Source organism: Carettochelys insculpta, chromosome 31, assembly GCF_033958435.1.
Source record: "Carettochelys insculpta isolate YL-2023 chromosome 31, ASM3395843v1, whole genome shotgun sequence".
Classification (NCBI taxonomy): Eukaryota; Metazoa; Chordata; order Testudines; family Carettochelyidae; genus Carettochelys; species Carettochelys insculpta.
This window is the reverse complement of record NC_134167.1, coordinates 2,660,974-2,674,799: the sequence shown is the minus strand read 5'-3', so window position 1 is coordinate 2,674,799 and position 13,826 is coordinate 2,660,974. Positions and strand designations below refer to the sequence as shown.

The 13,826-nt window shown below is 44.1% G+C and overlaps 2 protein-coding genes across 4 annotated transcripts in view; one reads left to right on the top strand and one right to left on the bottom strand.

Annotated features, from left to right (window-relative positions):
* Positions 1-6,867, top strand: part of DOCK5 (dedicator of cytokinesis 5) — a 131,866-nt gene extending 124,999 nt beyond the window's left edge. The window contains exons 51-52 of the mRNA XM_074981598.1: positions 794-909; positions 3,031-6,867. Coding sequence (XP_074837699.1) covers positions 794-909; positions 3,031-3,132 — 218 coding nt within the window. The 3' untranslated portion in view covers positions 3,133-6,867. The remainder of the gene's footprint in view (positions 1-793; positions 910-3,030) is intronic.
* On the bottom strand, positions 14-13,721 carry GNRH1 (gonadotropin releasing hormone 1). 3 transcript variants are annotated; one of them, XR_012642930.1, is made up of 4 exons: positions 10,355-12,313; positions 9,389-9,484; positions 7,847-7,954; positions 14-142 (listed from the first exon to the last, which is right to left on the bottom strand). XR_012642930.1 is itself a non-coding variant. In XM_074981608.1 (4 exons), exons 2-4 carry the CDS (start codon positions 10,493-10,495, stop codon positions 7,913-7,915), a joined length of 279 nt encoding a protein of 92 aa, XP_074837709.1. In that variant the 5' UTR covers position 10,496; positions 12,361-13,721; the 3' UTR covers positions 7,025-7,912. The 3 variants fall into 3 exon arrangements, 2 of the variants coding, with proteins under 2 accessions (XP_074837709.1, XP_074837708.1); XM_074981608.1 differs by lacking the exon at positions 14-142 and adding an exon at positions 12,361-13,721 and having other exon boundaries at positions 7,025-7,954; positions 10,355-10,496; XM_074981607.1 differs by lacking the exon at positions 14-142 and having other exon boundaries at positions 7,025-7,954.
* Between the last annotated feature and the right edge of the window lie 105 nt (positions 13,722-13,826).

The window sequence follows — 13,826 nt, the reverse complement described above, 5'->3', positions numbered from 1 at the left end:
AGATATTTCTAACCTCCTGGGCCTCATTTTGTAAATCCAGGTTTTCTTCAGTGAACGGTGGGATCTGATATTATTAGTTAAGCTGCTGAGTGAAATGCCAGTGCAGTTTTTCATTGGCGTCTTCAAACTGGATCCATTGTCTCTAGCATAGAATCATAAAATACTAGAATTAGATCCTGAAGCATTTTATATGGTGTGAGATTGAAGTATAGAAGCATGTAGGGTCTTTCAGTTAGGGTGGAATTCATGAGAGAACTTGGACGCTGTTTTCAGAAATACACAACAAGAGCTAGTTTGTTGAGCTACACAAAATCAGTGAAAGAACCCCAAAACCTTTGTTGAAGTAGAGGAACTGGATCATTTGAATTGTAATTAGTAGCGGGACAGTTTCTTCAGAAAGTTTTTAGAAGTTTGGATACTCCTTTACCTCATCAGTAAGAGTTAACATCAAAGTGAATGCTGAGGTAAAAGCCTGAGCAGAAGGAAAACCCCTCTGAACATTTCAGATGGGATAATGGATTCAATTTTCTGTTCACATGGATTAAGATTCACATCATGAACACAGAAATCCTCTGGATCTTTTGAAATTAGGGGAACTGCAACTGGGATTTGACTCTGACACATCTGTTCAGGTTCATCTGCTAGAATGATGGGGGGTGGTAAGTAAATTAAAACAAAACAAAACATAGGAATGTTTTTCCTTTAAAAATCACATGTGATCAGTGCATTTCCCTTCCCCATCCCACCCTCATTTCAATCTCCTTTGCCTGACATGTTTTTTCTTTGTTTCTAGGCTTTCCCTCATTGCAGGCTGATGGATTGGCAGCTGCTAACTTCCAGAGCACCCCACCTCCACCTCCACCCAAGAGCAAACCCTATGAGAATAGTCACTCAAGGAACTCGGCGGAGGTAGGGAAATTGGAACTGACACTTTCTGGAAGCTGGCTGCTGAGAAAGCAGCACCAGTGGAATTTTCCCAGTTGCTTTTAGGGTGGTGCTCATTGAAACTTGTCTGTTCAGTTTACTGCTTTGCTTCCTGAAACCGCAAGAGAACAAGACATTTTCCACTTAATGGGAAGACAGTCCAGCCAGGCCCTTTCTTCAGCTGAAAAGAACATGTTTTACTTGCCTTGGCAAAGTACGCCTTCCCAAGTGGTATTGAAAACACAAACTAACAGGAGGACCTGGGAGTTTAATAACTGTAGTCAGGATGTAAATATCACAGTATAATCCACTACTGCAGTGGGTGGGGACAGGGGGAGTTAGAGAGGAAGGGAAGAATCAGGAAATATTGTGAGGCCAAGAATTTCAGAAGTGACTAATGATTTCTGGATGCCCAGCTTTAAGACAGGAGTAGCCCGATTTTTCCAAGAGTGAGTGCTTCTCGCTTTCTGAAAACAAGGGCCCCAGTATCAAAATGACTGGCCAAGCTAGGTTTCTGATTTTCACAAAGTCATCATCTGACTATGGCATCATCACATTACCCTGAATGTCTTCCACTGTACAGGCTGAACCTCTCTTGTCCAGCACTCACAGGACCTGACCGGTGCCAAACTAGAGAATTTGCTGAACCACAGAGGTCAATATTGTCTGGCAGCATTACCAACACTGCCACTGCATACAGGGCTCCCAGAAGATATTTAGGGGTAAACTGGAGTTAAATAACAGCACAGAGCAGTGAAATCCAGGACAGGTGGCTTTAAACAGGCTTTATGGGACTGCAGGAAGCTTGGCTACACCTGTGATAAGTAAATCGTGCCAGACCATGGATGTTGCTGGACCTAAGTGTGCCAGACGAGAGAGCTCCAACCTGTAATGCTTTTTTTTGGAAAGCATCTGAAAGTGTTTTACAAGCTAAACATGTCAATATCCAAACTATGTTCTGAAGATCCTTTCAACCTCACTGAAATGCAGCCTCCTGTGGAGTGGAACACAGCAGCTATAGAATAATGCAAAGCAACTAGCCTATTCAATCAAAGCTGCAGAGAAAGTGTATTTTAATATACTGAGTTTTTGATACCCTTGTTCTTTATTTTAGAAAAACTGAAGGGGGTTTTTTCAGCTGTGTCTTTGCTAGAAGCCGGCCTGTGCTTCCCAGGGTCTTGAGAAAACACTCACACTAGCTCAATGCAGGCACAACTGAGCCATGCTAAATGTGACCCACTGGTTGCAGGGGTGGTGTATCTGTGAAGGGAGGTTGCATTTGGCATGGTCCAGCCATGCCTTTGCCATGGCTGCCTATGCTGCGGTGGGTATGTTGCTGTTTATGCTCACCCAAGCGGGAATGTGTGCGCACAAGCAGGGGGTTTGTACCCCCAACTCATAGTGTAGAAGTAGTCTCAGAGGCCAGAGGTGGTATCTCACATCCACTTGGCCCTGGCTGCACCTGTGTAAATGACTGCACAAGTTGCAGTTCAGTGGCAAATTGGGCCCGTGGTGTTACTCGGGGGATGTCTTCACTGCAGGGAAGAGCAACTCAGCTGCAGTTTATCTTCCAGAACTCAATTTAGCACACCTAGTAGGGACATGCTAAACTGAACTTACAGGCTGAATGCATCAGCACAGGTACTCCTGCCCCTTGTTAGGAGTAAGGGAAGTTTGCTCCTGTTGACCTCTCTTAGTGGAGATGGTGCGGAAGCCTGAGTTGAAGTATATCAGCTTCAGCTATTTAATTAACATAGCTGGAATTGTGTCCCATAATTCAACCTTCCCTGTAGTGCAGACCTGCCCTCAGTGGAGTGCCCCCATCAGGACAGGTGGCATTTAAGAGCTCCAGCACTGCTGGAAAGAACTGTCCCCATTTTACAGAGGGGAAAACTGGCACACAGACCTGCTGCAGCTCAAACTGCAAGTGAGGCAGAAACCAAATGTACTGATTCCCAGACATGTTCCATTGTCTGATGCTCACTAGTTCCATCTGGGGTGGAATAAGAGGGTTTGATCCTGAAATAAACAGCATGAAGTGCATCTAGATGTCTGCTGCTTGCCCAAGAACTACTTTGCACACCTCTTGGTTTTTATCTTCTCCAGATTGCCCCACCACTGCCCAGCAGACGCGAAGTGAAACCTCCCCCTCCGCCTCCTAAAGCAAGAAAATCAAGTGTCGTCTCATCAGAGCAGGGATTGCAATAAGGATTCCCTCTGTGTAACCTGTCATGCCTTGAGCAAAAGGGTCTGCTTTTCTTTTCCTGACACCCTATGTCTTTCCAGCCCAAAGACCTGTGATCCCGTGCCCCCAGATCATTCCAAAACAAACCACCTGAACTGTATATAAATTTGCATTGCCAACCATCAGATTTTCCTTGCACACCTTAAGATGCTAAGTCCTATGGGGAACGCTGTGAGCTTTAAAATGGAGGCAGTGTTACTAGAAAGCTGGGACCCTTGCCCCAAAAGGGCTAGTCTGTACTGCAGAAGCTGTTGAACTGGTCCTAGGGCTCCAGGAACAGATGGTATTCATTAAAGGGTCAGATCAGATTCACATCACAAAAGAAGTTGGAGACATTTTAGAAGTCACACCACAGTCACATCACATATGCCTACAGCTGTGTTTGCCCTGGTGCACACACAACTGTCAGCAGGGCAGCTGCCTTCTCAGAGAAGGCCTTGAAAACCTTTCCAAAATATTGACTGTGTTCTACTTCCCCCAGCATCCCCAGGGCTTCATGGAGGTTGTCAGCTCCACATTGCTTTCTTAGACATAGACATTACTTGACTTGAAAACCTCAGGGTTTTCTTTTTTTTTGTACCCACTCTTTTCCTGCCATCCCAGATGCATGCAATTCTGAAGTCCTTATGCAAAACTCCTACTAACTTCAGTGGGAGTTTTGTCTGAGGACTGTAGCATCTGAGACAAGTGAATGATCTGTCTGCATAATTCTCCTAGTCTTAATTCAGTCATTTTCCAATCCTACCCCAATCAGTCTGTATCTGCCACATACTTAGTTTCCTTGCAAAACAGAGAATATTCCAGGCACAAAATGGGTACAATGGAAATTTTCCTCTTGCTCTTCGTATCAGGTGGAAAGCATGAATGTTTGCAAGAAGTATAGGGAGCAGCTTTTTCCACTGTGAGTAAGAGAGCAAAGCAGGGATGTTGCAGTCCTGTCTGGTTGCTCCCTTGTTTTCTTTCTCTGTATTTTGTTCTGTTCCATTAGCCTTTGCTTGCTGGTGTATATTTTATCCTTGTCAACTGTACATAAAGGGAGAAATGGGCCTGATCAAAGAGCCCAGATTTGACTGAACCTGAAATTGGGAAAGAACTTGGCAGCCTTAACTCTAGAATGAACCAAACTCAAAACCTCCTGTCCAAACCCCTCTGATCTTTGGATCAAAAGCTGCTCTTTTGGGCCTGTCTCTGGAGACATCCTTGCATTGCCACCTGTTTTTAAATGCCTGTTGTTTCCCCTTTTTCAGGCTCATTATAGAGAGGATTGATGGACAATGTACCTGGTACATAAGGAGTTAATGCTGGTGCTATCCAGGGACCACCCAGCTGCTGGCAATGTAATTATCCCCTCTCTTGTGTTACATCAGTACTAACACCTGAGACAGCAAGCAGCTAACTTGGCACCTAGAGGAGAGAGCTAGGGATCAGAACAGAGCTTGGAGAAGCACTCTGACCCTGAACTTCAAGAAGCCCCAGACTTTTTTCTGTTTAAGCTGTGGCTGATATGAGCCACATTATGAGCCTTGGCCTTTGTTATGGGTACAGCTCTTTAAACAGGCTGCTCCTTGGCCTCAACTTGCCTGACAACTTCCTTACAGTTTGCCTTGGCTGCAGAATTCAGGCTTCTCTTCTTGCTGGCTTATTTGTCTGGCTGAAGCCTTATTTCTACAGGAGTGGGATGGAGCAGCTGTCATAGAAGGAGGTTTTGAGAGGTATTGTGTATTATACCTTCATCTTTAAACTCTCCCTGTTGGGGTGGGGCTAAAAGCTGGGGGAGATTTTATTTGTCTATCTGCCTCTCATACTCCTTTTCTTTGTCTTCATTGTGTGGAAATCATGCTCATGAGTGGAGGTTTGCTTCCTTGGAGGCATAGTATTGATTAGAGGGCAGTGGTCAAATTCTCAGCTGGTATAAATCAGATTGTCTCTGAAGACAAGGGACAAAATTTTCAAGAATCAGATTTAGGAGCCTAGTTCCCATTTTCAAAAGAGAAAGAGGTTCTTCAGTTTGATTTCTGAAAGTAACTAAATATTAAAAACAGCAGTTAAGTACCCTGGCACCTATTAAACTCCCACTCAACACCTCTCCATTATTAGGCTCCTAAATAGCTTTGAAAATCTGACCCTTAGAAACCTAAATTTCATTGGAAGTAAATGGGACTTAAGCACCTAAATTCATTTTGAAAATGGGAGGTAGGCTTCTAAATTCTTTGAATATTTAGAATTTTTGAAACCAAGCCCCACTGGGATGCAGTCAGTAATCAGCTTAATTCTGTGCTGATCCTAACTGATAAAACCTGACACTATACATTGTGTTAGGTTTTGAGTCACTACTGTGTGTATCACAACTGGATGTTTTTCTGAAAGCTCTGTTGTAGGTCAAACTGAACTATTCTGGGGAAGAGCTGTAGCTTGCATTATAGAGGTCATATTAGATAATTGCATTGGTTCATTTTGGTTTTTTAATCTGTTAGTCTATACCTGTTCTTCCCACTGAGAAATTTGGTTGATGCTTGCCTTTTGGGGGCTTTTAATTTAAATTTGTAAAGCCATGATAAATTTGATTTAAAGTGTTCCAGGTTCTTAGCCAGGGGCAGCTTTCCCTTTGTTGCTCATTAAGTTAAAAAAAAGAGGTTGACAAGTGAAAGTGGTCCTGGAAGCTGCTGTGGCAGACAAGGCAGTAGGGCTTATCAAGAACTGCAACTTACACTGATTAAACACAAGGAGGAAAGTTTAGAACTTCCCCCAGTAAAGTGTGTTAGACTGTCTGTATTTATTTTAACTGTAAATGGAAATATTTAATTTTAATTTTTTTGGTGATGAAAACATTCCTGAATTCTGCTTGTTTCCTTTTCAATTCCAGCTGTTTGTTAAAAGCTGCTTTGTCATATAGTCAGTTTTCCTTTCCAGCAACAGCTGTGGCCCAAACTATGCAATTGCTGAGAGAGAACCTCAGATTCCTGAAAATACCTCAAGGCAGTAAGAGAGTGACTTTCAAAAGCATGCCCCCCTGTTGGCACCAGTCAGGCCAGGACTACCCTACACACTTCACCATCACAACTTACCTGAGGGGTATGAAAACCCTCTGATATAGTAACTTCTCTTGCTGCCAGTCACCACCTCTTGCAGAGGTGGAATAACTAAATGGGGAGAGGAGTGCTCTTTGGTTAGACAAAAGTTTTGTGGTTCAGTGTTTAACCTCCTTTGACCCTGACCAACAAAGTATCACTGCAGCAAATGAAACCTACTTGGACCACAGGAGTGCTCTGCTAGCACCAAAGTCACTCCCCCTACATTGGGGGTGGAAATTTGTCACCAATTTTTAGCAATAGAACTCAAGATGCTGCCTTGTTCGGAAAAGGTTTAGCACAGACAGACATACTCCTACACTATCTTAAAGGTGCTTAAGAGGCACAACAGTACTGTCTATGCTCATTTCATGCTATGGAACATACTGTGAGAACTGAATTTGGCTAGCACTGCATGCTTCTGAAAACTCCACCATGGAGCATCTGAATACTGTACCTTGTTAACATATATAGACAATATTGGCCTGATTTAGCCTGCTGTGGCCATGTCTACACTAGCCCTGGACTTCAGAAGGGCCATTTCAAAGTTTACTAATCAAGTGCTGAAATGCACATTCAGTGCTTATTAGCATGCAGGCAGCTGCAGCACTTGGAAATTGACACACCTTGCAGCTCATCATAATGGGGCTCCTTTCTGAAAGGACCCTGCTTACTTCCAAGTCCCCTTATTCCCATCAGCTGATGGGAATAAGGGGACTTTGAAGTAGGCAGGGTCCTTTCAGAAAGAAGCCCCATTATGATGAGCTGCAAGGTGTGTCAATTTCCAAGTGCTGCAGCTGCCTGCATGCAGATAAGCACAATGTGCATTTCAGCACTTGGTTAGTAAACTTCAAAATAGCCATTTGTGTGGCTATTTTGAAGTTTGGGGCTACTGTAGACAGAGCCTGTGTGTTAATTGATAATCATGGTATGACCCTTTAATACTATGGGTTGGAAATGTGTTTTTGAATCACACAAACTTACTTTGACATTACAGCATGGCTTCCTTACTAACTTGACTGTTTGATTCTTTGGAGGGTACTTGATTTGATGATTTAAGTTCTTAACACTTAAGGGCTACAAGTAGCTTCATATCCCTCTGCAGCTTAATCACCCATGTGTACAGCTTTTAAACTGGTTCTGAAGAAAGGGATTCTGCCCTTCTTCCTAAATAGCATCTTATTTACTGAGACTGTAAAGGAAGATGTACATTGTACAGATATTGAGAACTGTTTATGGTTGTAAAGTTTGTAAATATTTAAATAAATGTAGTTTGAGTAAAACAGCAAAAGAGACCCTAAATGTCATCCACAGGTGGAAAACTATGTGTAAGTTAAACTGTGATGTAATAGGAGGTAAACTTATCTATCCAGAGACCCAGCCCAAATTACAGCCTCATTTTACTAGATACCATTTGTATACATGAATAGTCACTTCTCAGGGGCTGAATGGCAAACAAAGCCAGTTTCTTGAAATGCAGTCCATTGCCCCAAACAGTCATTTACCTTATCCAAGAACTACTCTGCTACCCTCAAAATTGCCAACATTTCAATATGGTGTTTTATTAGAACATTTATGCATAGGACAATCATCTAGACAAAGGTCAGACCTTAGCTCAATCCTTGCTTTGAAATGTTACAGTAAGGGGACCTGTGTTCCATTTGCCTTCATGAAGTCAAAGCTTCTTTCGCCCTAGTTCTCCTTCCATCAGACTTGCCTGTAACATACATTGATTAAAAAAAAGGAAAAATTAATGTTTTTGGATTTCACCTGTCCTTAAAGTTCCAAACCATTCTGTATGGAGAGTCTCCACTAGGAAGAGGGCGAGGACTACATCAATCTGAACTAACCTCATGTCTTGGCTGCCCCTCTATATAGCTGATTAACAATCCACAACAACTTAATGTTTATAATAATTGCTTTCTTCCTAGTCCTACATAGACCAGTTTACCTACCCCTGAAATGCAGCCATTTCAGCAGTGCAGCACATCAACTTTTAAACCATGAACCACCATGGCTTTAGGACAAGTAGTGAAGGAAGGTAAACATTAGTATTTCAAGTGCAAGTGTCCATATTCAAATGTCACCTGTGACCAGAATACCAGAGCTAAAACTACCTGTCCATGCTCTGCTGTCTCACAGTACAGTCACATCTGCTAAGATGCCAGCACCACTTCCTGTACTATCAAGTTTGCCATTCAGGTACTGATCTACCTTGCTCCATCTATACTACTTGTAGTCTGAGATACTGCTGTTCTAGTCTAGGGAAATTTATGGTCTTTCCTACAAGCTGTGCTGGGTCAGTACTTTATATGGCTCCTGTCAGTGTGGGATGCAAGCATCTTCAAGGTATTTATCTTCATCTCCCCTGTGACACAGGAAAATGTCATTAGAGACACTAAGGCCCAGATATTTAAAGGTATACAGATGCTGAGTGGGATTTGCAGTGGAGTCTGAACACCTAATTCCTGTTGAAAATCCCACCCCAGGCCTTTCCTTCCATCAGATTGAGAATGCCTGTCCCACACTACAGGAGAAGCGGATATGTAGCAGTTAACACCAAAGGCAAGTGTAGGACCTAGCAGATAAATTCCAGTATCAATGTAATTAATTGGCAGCCTCAAGCAAAGTCAAGGGTTGAACAGACTACCCTACCCTTTAGTCTTTATATGCTTCCTCTAAGCAACCTCCCTGGAAGTGTCCCTGATCCAGGCAGATTCCTTCCCCTTTGCTCTTGTTTAGATCCCCTTGTCTTCCACGGGTTGGTTGCATAACATCTCCATAGCAACTGGAAGAGTTGTTTGTAGGAAGTGTTAACTAGGACAAGGACCGAATGTATTTTCAGCATCTTGGAAAGGAGTAGCAGCAAGGGATCAGCCAGTTCATAGTCAAACAGCACAATTGCTATGGTCTGCAATGTGGTGGCCCACTGGCTCCAGAGTATGACATACTATTGGTTCTCTACCAGGGGTCTGGGGCCCTCTGATGGGCTCTCAGACAGGTTTCAGTGCTTCCCCTCCCACCACACATAGCTCTCAAGCAGGCTCAGTGTTATATGGTGCAGTGGTAGAACCATCAATTCTAAGCACAAACTCTCCAAAAGCCAGTGGTTCTTTGCACTTCCCGAGCAATACAGCAAAACTTGACTTACCAGAGCACCCTTCAGACCACCAAGCATGGACCGCTGATGGGGGCCAGTGCATTCAAAACGCTGCAGCTCACCCATTTTTTCCAGTTCACTAGCAATCTGATTGGGAAAAAGGTTACAAGTGTCATGGAAAGAGGACCATGCTGTGATGCTAGCATGGACTGATGGACCATTCTCCCTCCCCCTGCTCAGAACCTGTGTCACTGCTTTTCCACAGTACTTTCACACAAATGGTCATGCAAGTATGGATCAATCAGCAAGGTTGAAAGTGAGGAATAGAACTGAAGCTTTCTGCTGGTTATTGGTCAGCACCTAATGAGTCATTACATGGTGATTAATTAGCACAGGGCAGTCCTTCCTTGTTCTACTGAGCTTATGAGGAGAAAATGTTGCCATAACAAGGTGACTGACTGGAACTGTAGCTGACAATATAGCAGAGAGGTCCCAGTGACTGAAACTGGAAGTTATATTTCCTCCTTGTTCCTAGATGTGTTCTCTTCCAGTTGAACATAAGTTGCTTAGATTTTCAATTAATCACACTTCACTGTTTGGTTGAGCGAAGTGGCCACAGATGGTGTCTCTTCTGCTCTTAGAGATGAGGTTCTAGAGCTGTCAGGCTGGCCTTTTCCACTGAGGCAAAAATCACTTTTACCAAAAAAACTGGAAGATTATGATTATCCTGTGTCATTTTAACAACATCCACACTGCAATTAGTTACCCACAGCTGGCCTGCATGAGCTGGCTGGTGCTTCAGGGTGTAACACTGCAATGTTAACAGCTGAGCTGGTGTATCTACAGTTTAAGAACCCCAAAGCCTGAGTCAGCTGATGGGGAATCTGTGGGTCATTACTTAGTGTAGATGTACCTCTAGTTTGTTAGACTGCTATTCTGCCTGCATCCCCCGGAGGGCCAGAGGGAGTATGGGATAAGGCACAATGAATAAAGGTCTCTTTAAAATTAAGAGCCTACCTCTTGGAATGATTCTACCAGATTTTCAGCTTCCCGCTTTCCTCCTGGTTGAAGGCCGTAAGACCAGTGTTGAGCCAAGCAAGTCTCCACAGAGAGACTAAACAGGAGCAGACTCACAAAGAGCTTCCTCGTCTTCTCCATTCTACTGGAAAGCAAAAACATAAGTGCACAAATAGTACAGGGTCTGGTGGATACTCTATAAAAAGCCAACAGCATCTCTACTTAAAAGCTGTTGAGAATCCTTTGGTCACAAATTCCATCCCCCTCCTAAGACTATTCAATCAGTTTAGCACAGTGAGGTTGTGACTCAATTGTTACTACAAAAATCACAGCATTTGTATTTCTGGAATGTGTCTTAAATTCTGACCAGATGCAGCTGCTAGAATTACAATTGAAAAACAGCAGTTTGAGCTCATTTCTAACAAGTCTGGATATGTGCACCTCTAGAATTTTAGGTTAGCCCACTATAGAGAAGGGCCAGTTGCAAAATTTCAACCCCTCTCAAGTCGTGATGCATGCCCTTATCCAGCTGCATCTGATCTGTTCAGTTTCATCCATTTCTGTTCCAATACCTCAGTCCCTGAGAAGTGCCCTGCAGTCTTTCCAGTCAAGGATCTGGAGAAACACAGCATGCAAATACATGCTCCGTTCAAGTACATTACCTGCTTGATGAGAAAAGCTGCTGAATGAATAATTCTATCTGCTTCTTTGGAAAGAATCATGCATGTTGTGCCCATCATCTTGCTTTTTATATACCTTCCCAACCAGCCTATTACAGATGCTTTCCCAGCAGGTGACAATTTAATTCTTACATGGACTGCAATTTTCTTCTTAAATTCGCTAGCATGTACTCAAAGCAAAACACGTAACTAACACCCTGGAGTGGCCATTAACTGCAGCTGACTCATCACCAGGAACCAAAAAGGTAATTGTCTTTTTTCTAAGAACCTGTCACAGGTTCCCCACAGAAAATCTTCATTTTCTTGACAACAGCTCATAGTTATTTGAAGCAGAAGGTACATCCTGGGTAAGTTGCTGAGATGCAAACAGTGCTTTGTGCAACAGTTAATGGGCCCCATGCCCACCCTCAGTTGCCACTGTCAGACAGCTATTCTCTTGCTGCATGGACAGTACCTTCCTGTAGATGTTACTTAGCAGGTTCAGTTAGTGTCCCAGATGGGACATGCTCCAGTTCCCAGGCTTTAAGCCTCATTTAGAATGCAAACGCCCTATGCCTCTTGGTTGCCAGTGGTGTTTGTATGAGTGGCACATTAGCAATAAGCACCACATTTTAAGTCATTTAACCTTTGGACTCAAGAGGAATTTGCCTCATGGCACTCCTAATGGAGGTAGTGCTGGCCATGGCAGCTGAGACCAGGTTCAACTCAGGACCAAGCACTTCAGCCTCAGTGTGGGGCATTGTATCAGTGCCCTCATTGGGCCACCACCTTCCCCCTTGCTATCTCTGGTACAGGGATGCTCCTGACCGCCCACAAGGGGAAGATGCAAGGAGAGCAGAGTGGTCTTGTGCAGCTCAAGCCCCTCAGGGAACCGGGGGCTGGCTCAGGTATAGTGGCCAAGCCACACCCATGCCACTCCAGGGATGCTAAAGAGCCATGAAGGCCTCTGCCCTGGGGAAGAGCAGTCTACACAGGACATTTTGACTCTGCCAGTACCAGACAAACCAGCCCAGGCAGAGGTTCAGCCTGGGGCAAGCCCACATTGGACCTGTTGCAGTTATTGCCTTCCCAGCAGACTCAGGCCCTAGTCCTGTTGCCATCCTGCCAGTGCTCAGCTTTTGTGCATTGTATGATGGAAAGGCTGTGTGCTGTCTATTCTCCCCAATCCTGGGTTCAGGAGGCAGCACTCATGGGAGGGCCAGAGAATGGGTGAGTTCCAAGGCCTCCTACCAATCACGAGGGTCAGTTCCCAGTGTCCCAAAGACCTCCATAGTGCTCCCAAGATTGTTCAAGGCACCACTTGTGATCAGTCCCACCAACACTGACCTTTTTGCTGCTTGTTTCAGTCAAGGTTTTTGGGCTAGAGGTTTCCTTCCTGGTCCGATTCGCAGTAAGGAAGCATCGGGCAGCACATCACCAGCTTCCCATTAACATGGGCCAGCAGACCAGCACTTTCCTGAGGCTTGTTGGACAAGTCATCAAGCTGCCTGCTCATTACTGGAAGCCTGGAGGCCATCCTAAAGAGTACTTGGCTAGTGAGGGAGATACCACCGAAGCAGGCCCTGAGGACTCCCTGCCTCCAGGATAAGCCTCAGCACCAGTGGTACCACACCCACCTTCCATGCTCTTGCAGCCATCTCTGCAGTGGTGGTAATGGCCCTGCTTCCCTTGGAACCCAACAGCATTCTCAACCTATCCAGCAAATACTCATGACCTTAGGGGCTTCTGAATGGTGGAATGCCCCAGCAGGGACTTCTTGTCTCCCCACAAGCAGTTGCTCCTCCCAGACAATCTTCCAGATTGGAGTCTTCCCCGGTGGATGTATGCACCAAGACAAGTGGCTGTTCTGCTGTTGGGGAGGGATCAAACTGGGCTCAGTATACAACACATTCCTTGTGCCATGGCCAGAGGCTTAGACCTTCCCATTTCTCTCATCAGCTGGGTCCCACCTCTGATTAAGTCAGACAAGGCTCATGGGATCCTGCTCATACTAGCATGGCTTTCACCAGCATTGGCATGCTCATGAGCATGGCAAATGTAGCATGGTTGCCTTTAAGCAGCAATCTTTACTTTAGAGGCAAAAGGCCTTGCAGACCAAATATGTTGATGCTTTTAGTGAAGGGATAACCTCAACTGTAGCTGCAGAAATCTGAAGTTTTATCTAGCTGCTTACTTTCATTCACTCTATTTTGCATTCAAGTAGTAAGATACCTACTCGTTTAATAGCCCATTCAGTCATCCCATCCCCTTTCAGATTAATGGATTGAAAATTGGAAAAAAGATTAAAATGGAGGATTTAGTGATTTCAGAACAGACAATTGCTTTCCCAAAGTGACATCTCAGCAGGAACCACCACATGACTTCTGCTGACAACTAGCCAAGCTGTTCCAATAGTTTAGTGCTTACTCAATACCTAAGAATTGGTTATATAAGCTGACTACTCTTGTAGGTTTTTGCTTAGAGCAAAAGTTTGTCCTTGAATCAGTAAGAGGCTGTGCAGGCATGTAAATACAATCAGAACCAGATTAAGCATGCACAACCCACCAGCTCCCATTGTAACCCAGTGGTCAGATACTGTAGTAAAACTTGAGCCCCCTTTGGATGGCTAAAAGGCGCTTAGTTGGCTTTGAGTCTGCTCAGCTGTTTTCAGAATCTAGTCATTAATGCTTTTAGTGCAGAAGCACATTTACCTTTCACAAGCAAGTAAAATTTTCCAGCTTGTATTTTTCTTGGTCCACCTAAGTTAAGAGTCCCACATATTGTGGCAAAGCATTTTAACTTAATAAAATTGG